The 13570-nt window shown below is 47.2% G+C and overlaps 1 protein-coding gene across 1 annotated transcript; it reads right to left on the bottom strand.

Annotated features, from left to right (window-relative positions):
• Positions 1–2398: 2398 nt before the first annotated feature.
• Positions 2399–12421, bottom strand: LOC118242975 (alpha-2-macroglobulin-like protein 1). The gene is made up of 35 exons (XM_035536443.1): positions 12348–12421; positions 11784–11967; positions 11313–11469; positions 11128–11180; positions 11006–11026; positions 10708–10876; positions 10470–10554; positions 10259–10385; positions 9756–9870; positions 9508–9617; positions 9208–9378; positions 8856–9092; positions 8637–8700; positions 8254–8399; positions 7974–8123; positions 7539–7706; positions 7388–7463; positions 7184–7313; positions 6875–7100; positions 6541–6667; positions 6141–6262; positions 5755–5806; positions 5595–5675; positions 5327–5503; positions 5113–5194; positions 4823–4979; positions 4670–4744; positions 4432–4594; positions 4067–4260; positions 3418–3633; positions 3212–3330; positions 3009–3117; positions 2875–2937; positions 2670–2775; positions 2399–2506 (listed from the first exon to the last, which is right to left on the bottom strand). The coding sequence occupies exons 1-35, from the start codon at positions 12419–12421 to the stop codon at positions 2460–2462; spliced, it is 4353 nt and encodes a 1450-aa protein (XP_035392336.1). The 3' UTR covers positions 2399–2459.
• Between the last annotated feature and the right edge of the window lie 1149 nt (positions 12422–13570).

The following is a 13570-nucleotide window of genomic DNA, read 5'->3' as shown; positions in this document are numbered from 1 at the left end:
CTACTCGAAACCCGAGAAGGAACGGCCCCACGAGACGCGCCACGTTGTTGCGCATCCTTGACCGGCTGCCGGCTAGTAGTGGTTACACCTGAACTCCCGCTGGCGCTGTGGCTAGCCAAAGAAAGAGAGTCTGGATTTCAGCTGTGTGTAGCTTTGAGATTGAGGGAAGGGAACACGAGGAGGTTGGAGCTTCTTTGAAGGATGGTATGTTGGGTGGCCTGAGGATGGGGCCCTGTAGTCTCCCTGATGGGTGGGAGCAGATTGAACAGACACAGCGTGCATCCTTGAACCAGTATACTGACTCGGGAAACCTTGAGCGCTGGATACAGAGTCCAAGCTGCCAGCAGACCCCTGATGCCAGACACCTTGTTGAAAAAGGCTACTGGAAGTCTGGGGGGTGCCGAGGGCACGATTAGCACTCTGCCCCTGAAACTGAGTTTCACCACTACCAGAAGAGTCCTGCAGTTGGGGTTGGGTTACAAGTCCAGGAAGTTGCTGGCCACCTTGGAACACAGACTGGTAATACCCAGCAGAGCCACTTGCAGTCTGAGCACTTGAATCCATTTGACTTCTGGAAGCACTCCTTGACCATCCACCCGGAGTCTGACCGGCTTCCGGGCCTTGCCGAGGAAACACAGAGCTACTTTGCTTGGATGCAACACTGGAAGGAGAGCCCTCCATCTTGGTCAGATAAGGTAGGTAGTCAACTTCTTGGGGCTGAGCCACAGAAGCTGATGTCGCTACACCATACCAGTGTGGTGCAGATCTTTTGTTCCACACTTCAAAAGGGATGAACAGAGCAGAGAGATTGCTTCAATTCCTGAACATGGACACAAAGCATCACTAGCTGTGGCTTGATCTGAACACTTTCTTACCACCAAGCCCCTCTGCATCCCTCAGCAGAAATACAACAGCAAGGAGTAACCGAAACCTACAAGACAAAAGGACATTTAAACGCAAAAATAATCTGCAGTCTTAAACATGCACAAGGTAACACCACACGACTACCTTCTGCACCACTAGACAGGGGAAACCCCAATACCCAGCTTCATACACCAACCCTTCTCCCTGAGAGAAGCAGACAGACACAAGCTCCCTTCCTGTCTGCATTCCTTTTAAGCCTCTCATTAAAGTTAGCTGATAAGAATCACCAGTTCAAACTCTTTACAGCTGTTACCTAACCAATTAAAGGAACCTACGAGTGAGTAACAAGAGCTAGAAATACTTGGAGATATTAAGCATATCAGTAATATTGCTGTAGTACCAGAGGCTGCATTAATTGTACAGGCTTAATGTTCATGTCTGGTTTGTTTCCTTCTCACATGGATGGAATTGAGTTTGGCTGTTTGTTTGTCAAACATTCAAATCCAGCAAATACCCATTTCGCACTTTATTTTTGTTTGCAAATAGTTTGGAGCCATTGCTATTCCTTTTATACATGTAGTCTTGAAGTTTAGATGTAGGCTGGAGTTGTGAGGAATACAAAAGCATCTTTCAGACTCAATTATGATTAAAATGCTAACAAGGTTGATTCTCAAAACATCCTTTTCAGATACAATTTTAATTTTGCCTTTCCATGAAAATGTATTACACTGATCTTATCAATGTCAAATGAACATGTTTACTCACTTTAAACAGCCACAGCGTGGACACGTCTCCTCACTTTAAAGAGAGATAAACATGTAGAAGTGCACTGTGTATTTTACAGGACCTGATGGAGATCTGGTGGTGGGGGGGGATGTACTGTACAGTTCTGAGTTTGTGGTGGTCCATGCAGAATCCAACAATGTTCACCATCATAATCAACTAACAATGTTTTGATATTTAGTTACATTTATTAGAAATCCCACATGAAGTCTAATGCGTCCATCAGTCAGTGTAGTGATGCATGTGAACATGTAGAGTAGCAGCAGTTTTAATTTATTGTATATTCTTCATATATCCTGTGTAGCTGTACCTGTATGATAAATGGCTTTAGTGTCAACTAAACAACTGAGAAGGAGATTAGTAGATGGAACAGGACAGAAGTGGAGAGGTTAAACTGAGAAGAGGAGGTCCTTGATGCACACCCAAGTGTACCTGGTCACAATATCTGGACTCCTCTTCTTACAAATCCATAGATTTCTGAGCATTAGTATACTTTGTCCCTCAATTCTCTCATGAGAGAGTGAATTCCCTGTGACCCTCCCCACCAATGTTCAATTTATGACTAGTCTTGCTCTGAATGGCAAGTTATGCTGAGCAGTGATCCAGTAACAAGAGCGCTCGGGCAGATGAGGGAACACCACAAAAAACCCCCCCACCAAGGCATTTGTACACTGCACAAGAGAATTTATTTCAATACAACAGTCACCCAGTAGCATTAGAGCCGATTTACACTTCAGGTAAAAGGGACAGATTCTCCTGGTACAATGCAGTACAACATGGCCAACATTAGTGCAGGCAGCAGGGCACGTGGTCTACCGTTCGTTACATGGAGACGTGTATTGTGTAACGGCCACATCACCTACAGGAGAGAAAGGAAAACCGGTTCTTATTCATACTACACAGGCGGACATTCGAATTCAGTTCATATGAGCCTTGTCCTTAATTGCATATTGGTCATTTCTATCCAACCCTCTCCCTCATCTTCCATGACGGTTTCTGAAGATAACAGGACTGGTTCTTACTGGGCTGGTAGTAGTCGTAGATCTTCACCACAGCTGGCTTCAGGTTCTGCACTGCTATGTCCTGCTGGATAACCAGAGTGTAGGTCTTGGTCTCTCCCTTCTTCAGCTGGGGGAAGGGAGACCGATGCAGTCACCATACAAAGTGATGGAGGCCACCGTTACCATGGTGTTTGTCCCAACACGCAACACACACTGTTCATCTTACCCCGTTCAGGTAGATGACTACGTTTCTCTCCGTTGGATCCACGCGTTTTACAGTGCCTTTCACCTGTAGACACAGGTTCTTTGTGAGCAGACCAGCTAATGCATGATGGGTATTTTCAGTGAGGTCAAAGTTACCTCTGTAGAGCCAGCTACTGGCATCAGTGACCCCTCAACCAGACTGAAGCCAGACAGCAGCTTGACCTCGATGACCACCATGTCCGTCTCAGTCCTGTTACCGTTATACCTGAAAGGTGAATTAAAGCAAAGTCACAGGGTTACATGGACAGACTTTATACATCCAAAGCCATCCTTTCCTCTTGTGCTCTAGTAGAGCTCACCTGACAGTCACAGTGACCCCCACAGACAGGTTTGGGGCACTGCAGTTTGAGCTTGTGTTGACCGCGATACTGAAGGAGGAGAAGTCATTGGGAGGCGGGATGTTGTAGTGCTGGGTGAACTGGAGGAGAAATACAAGTACCCCAGAGTCATTTTTACACCCAAGAAGCTCTTCAAGCATCTCTACACCAAGGGGCACCAGACTGACCTGCACAAACACACAGCCTTGGCCTGATGCCCTGACGTTGTACACCCCAGTCACTTCCTGCAGCTGGATCTGCTGGTACAGCAGTCTGTTGCTCTGGTTCACCGTGAACTGGGTCTTCGAGCCGAGGGGTGACGTCACAGTCACCGCAATGGTGCCTGTTGTACTGTAGGTGGCAGTGCTGTATTTTGCCAGAGCCTGAAGAGCCACTACAGTGTCCTGGGCAGAGAAAAGGGATTCAAAACAGGAGGCATTTCTTCTAGGGTATGGTTTTACACTGATGTCATCCAACAAACAAGAAGGACTAGAGTTCAAGCCCTTTTGTACTGCTAGGCATCAGCATTGACCCCAGTATTCGCGTTCATTGGTATCTTGCTCCAACCTACTGTACTGGCTAGGATGCATCCCATGAGGAAATGAAAGCACATTTAGCCAATTACAAGTCAAGTACCTTACACACGTGCTCAGGGCAGCGGTGGCTATGGCGCTCTGGATAAGAGCATCCGCAAGAATTAAAAGGTGGCTGTTGAGGTGTAAACATCTCGAGAAACTGAATCAAGCGAGCCAACTATTAGCAGAGCCAAAGATCATACTCACGCCGGGCTACGAAGTGACAATATTTGAGCTGGCGGTGCGAAGGGGGGGGCACTACCTGCGTAGACGCGAAACCGCCAAAGGCGTTCTGCTGCTGGCCCAGCCAGCGGACGATGCCGGCACTGTAGCCCAGCTCAAACTGGGGCAGCAGGGGTCCAGAGAGCACAGCCAAGAGCACGTAGGAGGTCGTCTCCACGTCCAGAGAGTCCGTCACCGTCCCAACACGTCCACTGCCCCAGTGCCGCCCATCCACTGAAGGAGACAGAAAAGCACCGAGCCCACTCGGCCAAGATTCTCCGGTAAATACCAGCCAACCATCACCATAATTGCTCTGTATTTATGGACACATGCAGCCTCCAGAAGACACCAATTTTCTCAGCCAGATACCAACATCCAGTGAAGGTCAAATTGGGCAAGTCTGACCTGTCACTACGGCTCGCTGGTTCAGGCGGGAGAGCAGGGTTCCTCTCATCACCTGGTCTCCAGCTAGTGTGAAGGTGTAGGAGAGGAGGGCGATGGCATAGGTGGAGTTCACCTGTGCAGAGATGTTCCTCAGGCAGTCCAAACCCTTGGAAACCATGGGGTCCTACCATGGCAAACACAGTAAGGCATGTTCACACAGACTACTAGAGGGAACCGTTTGAGGAAGGGGAGCACTCACTGTCCTCTGGGTGCCCAACTCCAGTAGAGCAGCTGTGACGTACGCCGAGAGGGTCACCTCATCGTTCACTCCACCCTGGGTAAGAGCGCAAAGTCAGCCAGCCGGCTCACAGGAGTGCTGCACCACACATCTGCTGCACTGCAGAGTCCTGACCTGCATGTCCACATGGATGAGGTTGCCCACTGAGGCAAAACAGCCGTTTAGCTGCTGCTTGTTGCCCAGCCAAGTCTTGGCCTGATCGATGACCGTCTGATCGATAAAGATGTATTGCTTTGCGCTTTCGAAAGACTTCATCACGAACGCAGTGAGCCTGAGTACACAGACACCAGGGAGCTTCTGATTTTTATATTCATTCATTTCAATAAGAGCCATCCATAACACGGCCAGGGGTCTGGTGTCATTTGAGAGCTGTACAGGAACCATCTGGTTTGTGCGAGACTGACCAGGTGTTGCCCGAGTTGTCGGAGGTCCCAAAGGCACTGTACGATCCATCCTCATGCTTGTAGGTCAGCTCTCTCTGGTAGCCTGCATCAGTCATGGGGAGAAACAGGCTGCTCGGCTCATGCTGCCAAAAGGTCCAGAATAAACTGCAGAAAATCAAACCACCCCCCCAGGTATCCTGCACACAGTCTGGGAGCCACTGGTGTGTGCCCTCACCACTCAGCAGGAAGGAGGTGGCTTTGCTCCTGATGGCGGGCGTCAGCTGGCCGCTGCTCTCCAAGTACCCCAGGATGAAGATGTCGGGGGCAAAGAGCAGCATGTTCTGTTCACCGCAGCCGTACGGCATGGCCAGCAGGTTGTCCAGGTTCTGCAGCGCATGGCCCATCAGATCTCCTGCAGAGAGAGTCACCAGAATTGTGCGTGTCCATACGCAAGACCTTGTTCAATTCCAAATGAATGGGTGTGTAGCTGCAAGTGTCCTCACCCAGCACAGAGACAAAGGCAGTGGGGGAACCCTGCACAATCACTTTAGGCAACTTCAGTGTAACATTTCTCTCCACAACACCTAGAGGATGGGAAAAGGGCCATCAGAGAGACATCATCTCACTCACCAACCCAAGTGAGAACATTGTTGGACTACAGACCTGCAGGACAGAGGAGCTCATTGTAAGCGTTGGATTGTTTGGTGCCCTCTGCCTGTCAGAGGAAGAAGTAGTATGCAGTCAGAACCACCAGAACAAAACCCTTTAGTCTGCTCAGTATCCTTCTGTCAAGTTAACAGTGAACAACCCCACCCATCACAGTACAGACTACCTGGAACCACACAAAAAAAAGGGGGGTTTGGTGTGCAAGATATATACACACACACACCCATCCGACTGAGGAGAATAGCCACCCAACCAAGTTTGGTATTCATATCGTTCCAGCAGTGTTCAAATGCTCAGAAGCGTACAGCTACTGGCAGACTCCAGTAAGGGGAGTTGTGGTTACTGGGGCTCTTCAGGGTGGAGGAGACCCCAATGGAACTCACCTCCACCAGCAGGGTCTGAACCACCGTGTCCATACGTCCTTTCTCCGGCACACCGGTCACCCGATTCCCACACAGTGCAGATGTCTGTACTGCTTCTGCAGTCACTGTGAAGACCACCTCACCTACAATACACCCCCCCAAATTGGGCATTGGAAACGTCAAGCTACTTAATGAAATGCATAATTGTACATCCAGAAAGAGCAGTAACGCTACTCAACACATTTTTGCAAGTTGGAATGTGCCTTCTGAGAAGGCTGCAATAGTGGAACACAAATGAAGAGCATTACTGCTAGACAGCTGTTGCCGCCAACCTCAGCAATTCCACATTCCAATCCGCTTCTTAAATATGTGGATAAAAATACATGTCCAGTCTTCCAATTTCAGCTGACGTCAGACTTACCCAACACGGAGGGCGTGACGACCCACGTGAAGGTCCAGCCGTCGTCAGCACAGAGGCAGTGTGTGTAAATGCAGCTCTTGCAGGGTTGGACTGAGAACTGATTTGAGGATGCCAGCATCACTTGTACCTTTAAACACACATGCAGTGCGTCAGAGCCCAGCACTGTACAACTGCCCCTGCATTCCATGTGGCTCACAGGTACTTCCAGCACAAAACCTCCACACACGAGCCATAAGTGGGGACTCACTGCTCAGTGAACAGTCAAGTAGGAATTACCGTGGGGATAATCAGCTCCTCTGTCCCATAGGGGGATGGAGACACTGGGACCACTTACCATGATGCAGGAGGGGAGGTAGTTGAAGACTGTGGCCTTGAGCGTGAACACCTCTCCACGGACGATGGAGTAGGGCAGGGTCAGGCTCACGAAGAAAGGCTGGAAGGCCGTGAGGTCGACTTTTGGGGCCACGCCAAACCCGACCGGAGATGTACAAAATGCGCCTCCCTCCCACGTGGTGATGGTGTCTGGGACGGTCTCGTTGACCCTAGTAAACCCAGACGTCCTGGTGAGGAGAAGGAAAACTGGTCAGACGAGGCCACTGCATTTGGTGGCAACAGGTTTGAGCCACAGCCCAGGTGTACCCACCCCACATAAACAAGGTCCCAGATCCAAGTCTCTGGGAAGTATCTGCGGACCGTGGCGGCTGGTGGGTTTTGGTCTGAGGGAGTCTCACCAGAGCCTACAGGAAGTTCTTTGGCAAAGGCTACGTTTTCAACTGTTGAGAGAATATTTCTTCAATATCGGATACAATATGCATTTCTTCACTCAAAAGGACTTCATGCCACTTACAGCCAAATTTCCACAAAGTCCTGCAGTCAAAGGGCTTTCTTAGGTCAACATTGGTAATGGTCTTGATTCCAGCATCCTGAGAAAAGGGAACAGTGTTTCAAACAACAGCATATATCAACTACAAACCCTGGGTGCCAAAACTATTTCTTACTTTGAAGACATGGTACACATCAACGTTCCCATTGTATGGACCAGGGAAGGCGAGTCTTGCATTTAATAGAGGCTTTGGCAGGCGAGGTGGCATCTCAGAGCAAGGGTAGAAGTCTTCAGTGCCATCTGGGTATCCAGACAACTTGTAGACAGGGAGCAGCTTAAAGACCTAGGATGACATGAGATGCGAGAGTCAGCCATAGGACTCGATGAGCGTTTAACAGCTGCACAACTGTGCAAAATATGAGCCGAGCAAGAGAAAGCATTTGATCCAAGTATTGGTGGGCTGCTGCTGAATTGGAGTTCAACCCTGATCAGGTTAATGCGGGTTCTGGAGAACATCTGCACAAGTGTTGGATCAGAGCTCTGCAGGTGGGTGGCTCAGCTGGAACAGACCTGAGCACCCTGGAGCTTTAGGGCTTCGGTATGAACGTACAGATTCAACGCTGAGCTCCTTGTCCGGGCTGAGCAGCAACAGGCTCCGATCGATGGCCCTCACGGAGCACAGCGAGCCTGGGCGAGCCTTCAGCATCAACTCCACAGAACTCCCGGGCAGCTCCACAGGAGAAGAGAAATTCAGAGACACCTGGGAGACCATGAGAGACTAGTGAGAACCTCAAGCTACACTGTAAATGGATACAGCTTCTTATGAAGTGGAGACCAGCCACGGCAACATTTTACTTCACAAGACCACTAGAACATTGTGACATTCTGACCTCGTTAGCCAGACACAGCTCAACGGGGAAGTCCATGCTGTCGGCTACCACCTCCCCTCTCGGGAGCATGGCGTACACCACTACCTGGACGAGCGGAGACAGAGCACGCACATCCTGGAGGGGCACCACCACTCCTCCTCGGTTCTCTGTTACACACACACACAGGACAGTTAGAACACAGCACCTAGAGCAGAAAGGGCATCAGTCCTGGAGCTTCAGAGCCCTCCAGAGTTTCCCAGGCCCAACTTGAGCCCTTTTGTTTCGTCATCTTTCAAATCAAAACGGAAGAATCAGGTGTGCACATCCAACAGTTACAATTGAGCTCTACATCCATTTCAACAGGATGAGGCCGTGTTGTGGCTACAGTGCAAGTGTGCATGGACCTCTCTCTGGTTGTACAGCCACAGAGATGCTTCCTGTCTGCACCATCCTGCCCCGGGACATCACCTGCACACCCAACGGAGATTGTGTTCACAAACGCCTTCCAAAACAGCATGTCCAACAGGACAAGAAATTGGGGGGCGGGAGTCCAAGTTAAAATCAGATTTCTGGAGACCAATATGCTGCAAGTTTGCAAATGGTGACCTGACAGTAGATCGTACCATGTAGAAGAAATCTAGGGAGAGTTGGGTTGGTTCCAGTGCATTGCCCTGTATGATGTACTGAACCAGTGCTGTAGCATGTCCATTACACCTGAACACCTCCAGCGGGCGCTGCAGTGCCAGGAAACTTCTGCTTTGGGAGTAGAAGGGCTGAACCAACAGGTAAGCAAAGAGGTAGTTTGGTGTTCTCATGTTGGCCATATTTCCAAGTGGTTTCTTTTCCTCAAGATATTGGGCCTATTATGAGGAGAAAGAAAAGGGACACATTTAGAAGGGTCAGACAAGGCAAGACATTGATTATGCTTGTAACACTTACAAGAACCCTTTCCAACAAAAGGCGGACTTCACAGACCTCAAGAGAGACGGATTGTGAACCCCATGAACGCGTGTCTAAGGAGAAGGGGGCGACACCGTTGCCATCGGTAACCAACTTCCAGCTTGCGTTTTTGTTCCCAGCATAATTCACAACCAGATACACCGATTCATTCTTCATAGGAGCGGAGTCTGGACCAGTGGCTTTAATCTAAGACGGATTTAAAAAACACCCCCCACCAAACCAACTGTCTGAAACTTGTGCTACATGTTGACCCCTAAACAGCACACAGTTCACGCCAGGTATTGCAAACCATTAAAAAAAAGGACCAGTAATTACCTTTCCTTTGTAGGTCAACCCAAGCCTGAACGTGTCCGGAGCGTCCACAAAGGTGAGAGTGACGATGTCACTTGTAACAGTAGAGCTTCCAGACCCCGACAGGACCACTCCTGTGGTTGAAACACACACCTCTTTCAAACAAATGTCTGCATTCACTTGGACCATTTTGCAAGTAAAGAAAACCTTTTCAAATATTCAGTCACTTATTTTTAAAGCCATTAAGGGGTCAGAGAGTGGGAAAACCTCACCTGTCCCATATTCCTCCAGTTCAGCATCAACATTAATAATGTCTTCATATCGTGTATCATTCAGTGCAAAGTCACTCAGGTCAACGATGTAGGACCCGCAGCCTGTCCTGTCAGTCTAGAGTAAATATGGACCAGACAGAGTTCAGAAACACTGTAGAACAATTACTGCCCAAGAAAATACCCAAACAGATCGTTCAGGTACCTTTTCCCTCATATGAAATTTCGCCAATGATTCTTCACATTATACCTAGAAGTCTCAGCTTCTGTACTAAACCCATTTTAACACATGGCCACCTCCATGGGGCATAAACTGCTTCACTTGAGGACTACAAAGCAATCTGAGGAAGTCTCAATACTTATGAAGGGAGCTTTCCTTTCTTTTGTACGATTTGCTACTTTTTGGTGGCAAAAGTCTCTTTAAAAACAATGAAGGTTAAATGACTAGACGTTTCTTAGAAGCTTCTCAATACCATCTGCAGGAACAGGTGACCAAGTGGACCAACCTTCATGGTAAAAGTTCTACAGATGTCTGGGAGCTGTGCAGGGCCTGGCGCAAACCACCAGTATCCGTAACTTCTGCGGCAGACCACGGCAGTCGCAGACCCCATCACTGGTTTCCCATAAGTATACCTACAGCCAGGGTGGAGGTTGTGGAGTAAGGAATACATAATGTTGCGCCAGGTGGTTCAGTCTCAAGGTTTAAATGGCTCTTACTTTGCACACACTTTGAGCGTGACCTTAGTGTCCAGAACGGTTATGACCGGAGGAAGCTCTATGGTTACTTCAAACTTTGGCAGCACTATGGGGGAGGGGTTTCAAAATATTAAACCCACATCAAACCTTTGCCTTACTTCATTAAAGAATTCTTAAGATGAGCCCCTCAAGACAAGTTAAACATACTGTCCCAAACACTGATCATTAAATCCCAACTGAAAACCGTGCTGCGCCTGACCATATTTCTTGATTTCAAAGTCTTGCGTGATTGGTTCATTCCCCTCATTCCAGGCAGTGATGACATAGAATCCCTCTGCAGCCTCGGGGCTTACGGGATACGACAGATCCAGGAAGCCGCTGGATGTGGACATGTTCAGCCACTGACCAATACGGTTGGAGTTGGGGTCCTACAGACAGCAGCAGCATGCAATGATCCTCAAATATACTATGAGCAAAGAATTTCCATAGCAACCAGGACACAGTTCCAGAATCAGTAAATACATACAGAGTGATGATGCATATTGCACACTTCATACCTGCAGCTCCACTGTTGAGAACTGAGAGAGAGACAGACACTTCACATCAGTGGCATACACTGCTGCAACAGTCCTTTTATTTTATGGAACAACTTGAAAAACTGCACATTTCACTCCCTTACCATCCCATTGTAGGTGAGGAAGTTGGAATCCAGAGACACTATCCGGATTTTCACTGTAGAGAGAAAGACAGCATCAATACTGCTGACCCTCCAAACACTCAGAAAGAGACCGGTTTAGATCCATGGCTGTCGAGTTCCCCCTGCACCTCCTTTAGGAAACCCCAGTCCAAAACCACCAACAATACCTGTCTGTCCTGGTTTGTACAAGGGTTTGTCTGTTGCAATGATGGTCAGCTGAGCAGGAGGTTTTATGAGGATCTTTGTTGTCCCATTTAGGAATGTAGTTTTCCCTTTTACCTCAAAGACAATGGATGCTTCTGTATCTATGCTTACAGCAGGAACCTGTTTAATGAAGAAAGAAACTAGCAAAGTGAACCCAGAAAACCTCTTCTAATCTGATGTGCAGATACAGAGGGTCTCTGATATTCCTCAATCACCCACATGTGTGCTTGTACAAGCAACTTACACAGAGAACATGTTCAAAAAACAGACCAAAACTACAAAAGGAATGAGAGATGTAAACTGGGATAAAATTGGGACACAAGCCAAGTCAAAAGACCTTTCTAGTAAAGGCTCCATTTTCACATGGGGCTCTGCTTGATTAAAAACCAGTTTCTTTGTGGCTTTAATATGTTGTAGACAGTGAGGGTACGGACCTTAAAGGAAACACACTGGTAGTGGTCTTGGCTTACAACAGTCTGGCTCAGAAGAGTCTTGCTGGTTTGCCCGTGTTCCAGAGTCACATGTAACAATAAGCTTTTTTGGGCAGTGTGGACATGGACACACAGTGTCTCAGTACTGCCCCCTACAGGCTGGGAATTGGCAGTCAACAGGTAAATCCTGAAGGGGAACAGAGATAAAACCAGTTGACATACGGTTGATTAGAAAGACCTAAATCCACACTGCCCGTCCATGGAAACCATTAAATAGGCCTCCAATTTTTGTATAGCAACTTGCATAATATCTGTATTATTGTCATCATCCAATTACTCATGAAACCTGGCACAAGTGAAAAATACAGCAAAACTGAGAATTGGGGGGGTTTTTTGTTTTGTTTTTGTGGCATGCATTTTAATCCATCATGTTGGCCCAAAGTAAACAAATAGGCAATCCTATAAATAATACAGACAAATTTAGAGACCTACAGCTTACTTTAAACCAACAAATACTACCACAAATGTAACAAACACAGATATGAGAGAAAGAATAAACACTCATACGTGTCATTAGAGAAAAAGGCAACAGCCCTGTGGAGGAGCAGAAGCACAGTGGCAAACACCACGGAGAGCTGCATCCTGACCGCAACTCCACCACCACCAGACAATCAGACCGCCTGGGAGCTCATGCTATAAATAATAAGCCCCTCCCCTTCACGGGGGAAAAGTCTTTGAGCCCTGCCCTAGCTACTGCGCCACTTATCAAATAACCTATCAGTTCGGTCAAAGTTTGAGTTAATTGGGTTGGAGCATTTAGCGTCACTCTCACAGCCTATCCACGACTGAATTTCTCCTCAATGTTGTCATTCAATGACAAAAAACCCAAATCTACTCAACGAGGTACTGATTAGGCTATCTACTAAACCAAATCTATTTAATGAGGTACTGATGAGGCGATCTCCTAAACCAAATCGGTTTAACGAGCAATGTGCGAGACGGGTGGAGCGCATACTAATATGCACGAAGGCTTCGATGAAACGAGTCGTTTCACCACATGTTGATTTCTGAACTATTTCTGAGTCAAAACAGTAGTATTGTGTTTTTTAAAAATGAATGAATTTGTTTTAGTCAAGGTCTGAAAACATTATCTTTTTTTGTTCTTTTGTTATAAATGTTCTATGTGATAATGTTTGATAGCAGTAGCTCAGTGGTCGAGGTTACTTGTAAATGGAACATTGCTGGTTCACTGCCAAATTGCCTCTGTTGGGCCCCTGAGCAAGGCCCTTAACTCGCCATTGCTCAAGCTGTACTCAGTCATAATTGTAAGTTGCTTTGGATAAAAGTGTCAGCTAAATGTATCTGTTGGCCGTTAGAATTGTTCTTTTTACTCAAACACATACAAAACTAGAGAAAGTGATTATTTTGCAGATTGTTTTGTCAGTTTGTGTGTGTTGTTCTTTTGTTATCCTTTTCAGTTCTTCACTTGTGTTAATAAGAATAACTAGGTAAGGCTCTCTCAGTAAGTGTTTAGAGAATATGGACTAATACAAAGTCGGTTGCTTTGTCATGTCGCTCCTGCGCTGTTACGATTCATTTGTCGAACTTGTTCGGAGTCATGTTTTAATGGTTATGTATTCATACTTAAAAACTCAGAGTAAATTGTTGGCTGATTATAGAAAGGAAATCTTATTCCTTTTTCAACATATTGCATTTCGAACAATTAGTTTGGGCTTTTTAATCCAAGATTGATGTCTAATTACTGTCCATGAGTCCCAGCGGTTCATATT

Source organism: Electrophorus electricus, chromosome 18 (genome assembly GCF_013358815.1).
Source record: "Electrophorus electricus isolate fEleEle1 chromosome 18, fEleEle1.pri, whole genome shotgun sequence".
Classification (NCBI taxonomy): domain Eukaryota; kingdom Metazoa; phylum Chordata; class Actinopteri; order Gymnotiformes; family Gymnotidae; genus Electrophorus; species Electrophorus electricus.
This window is presented reverse-complemented; position numbering and strand designations above follow the sequence as displayed.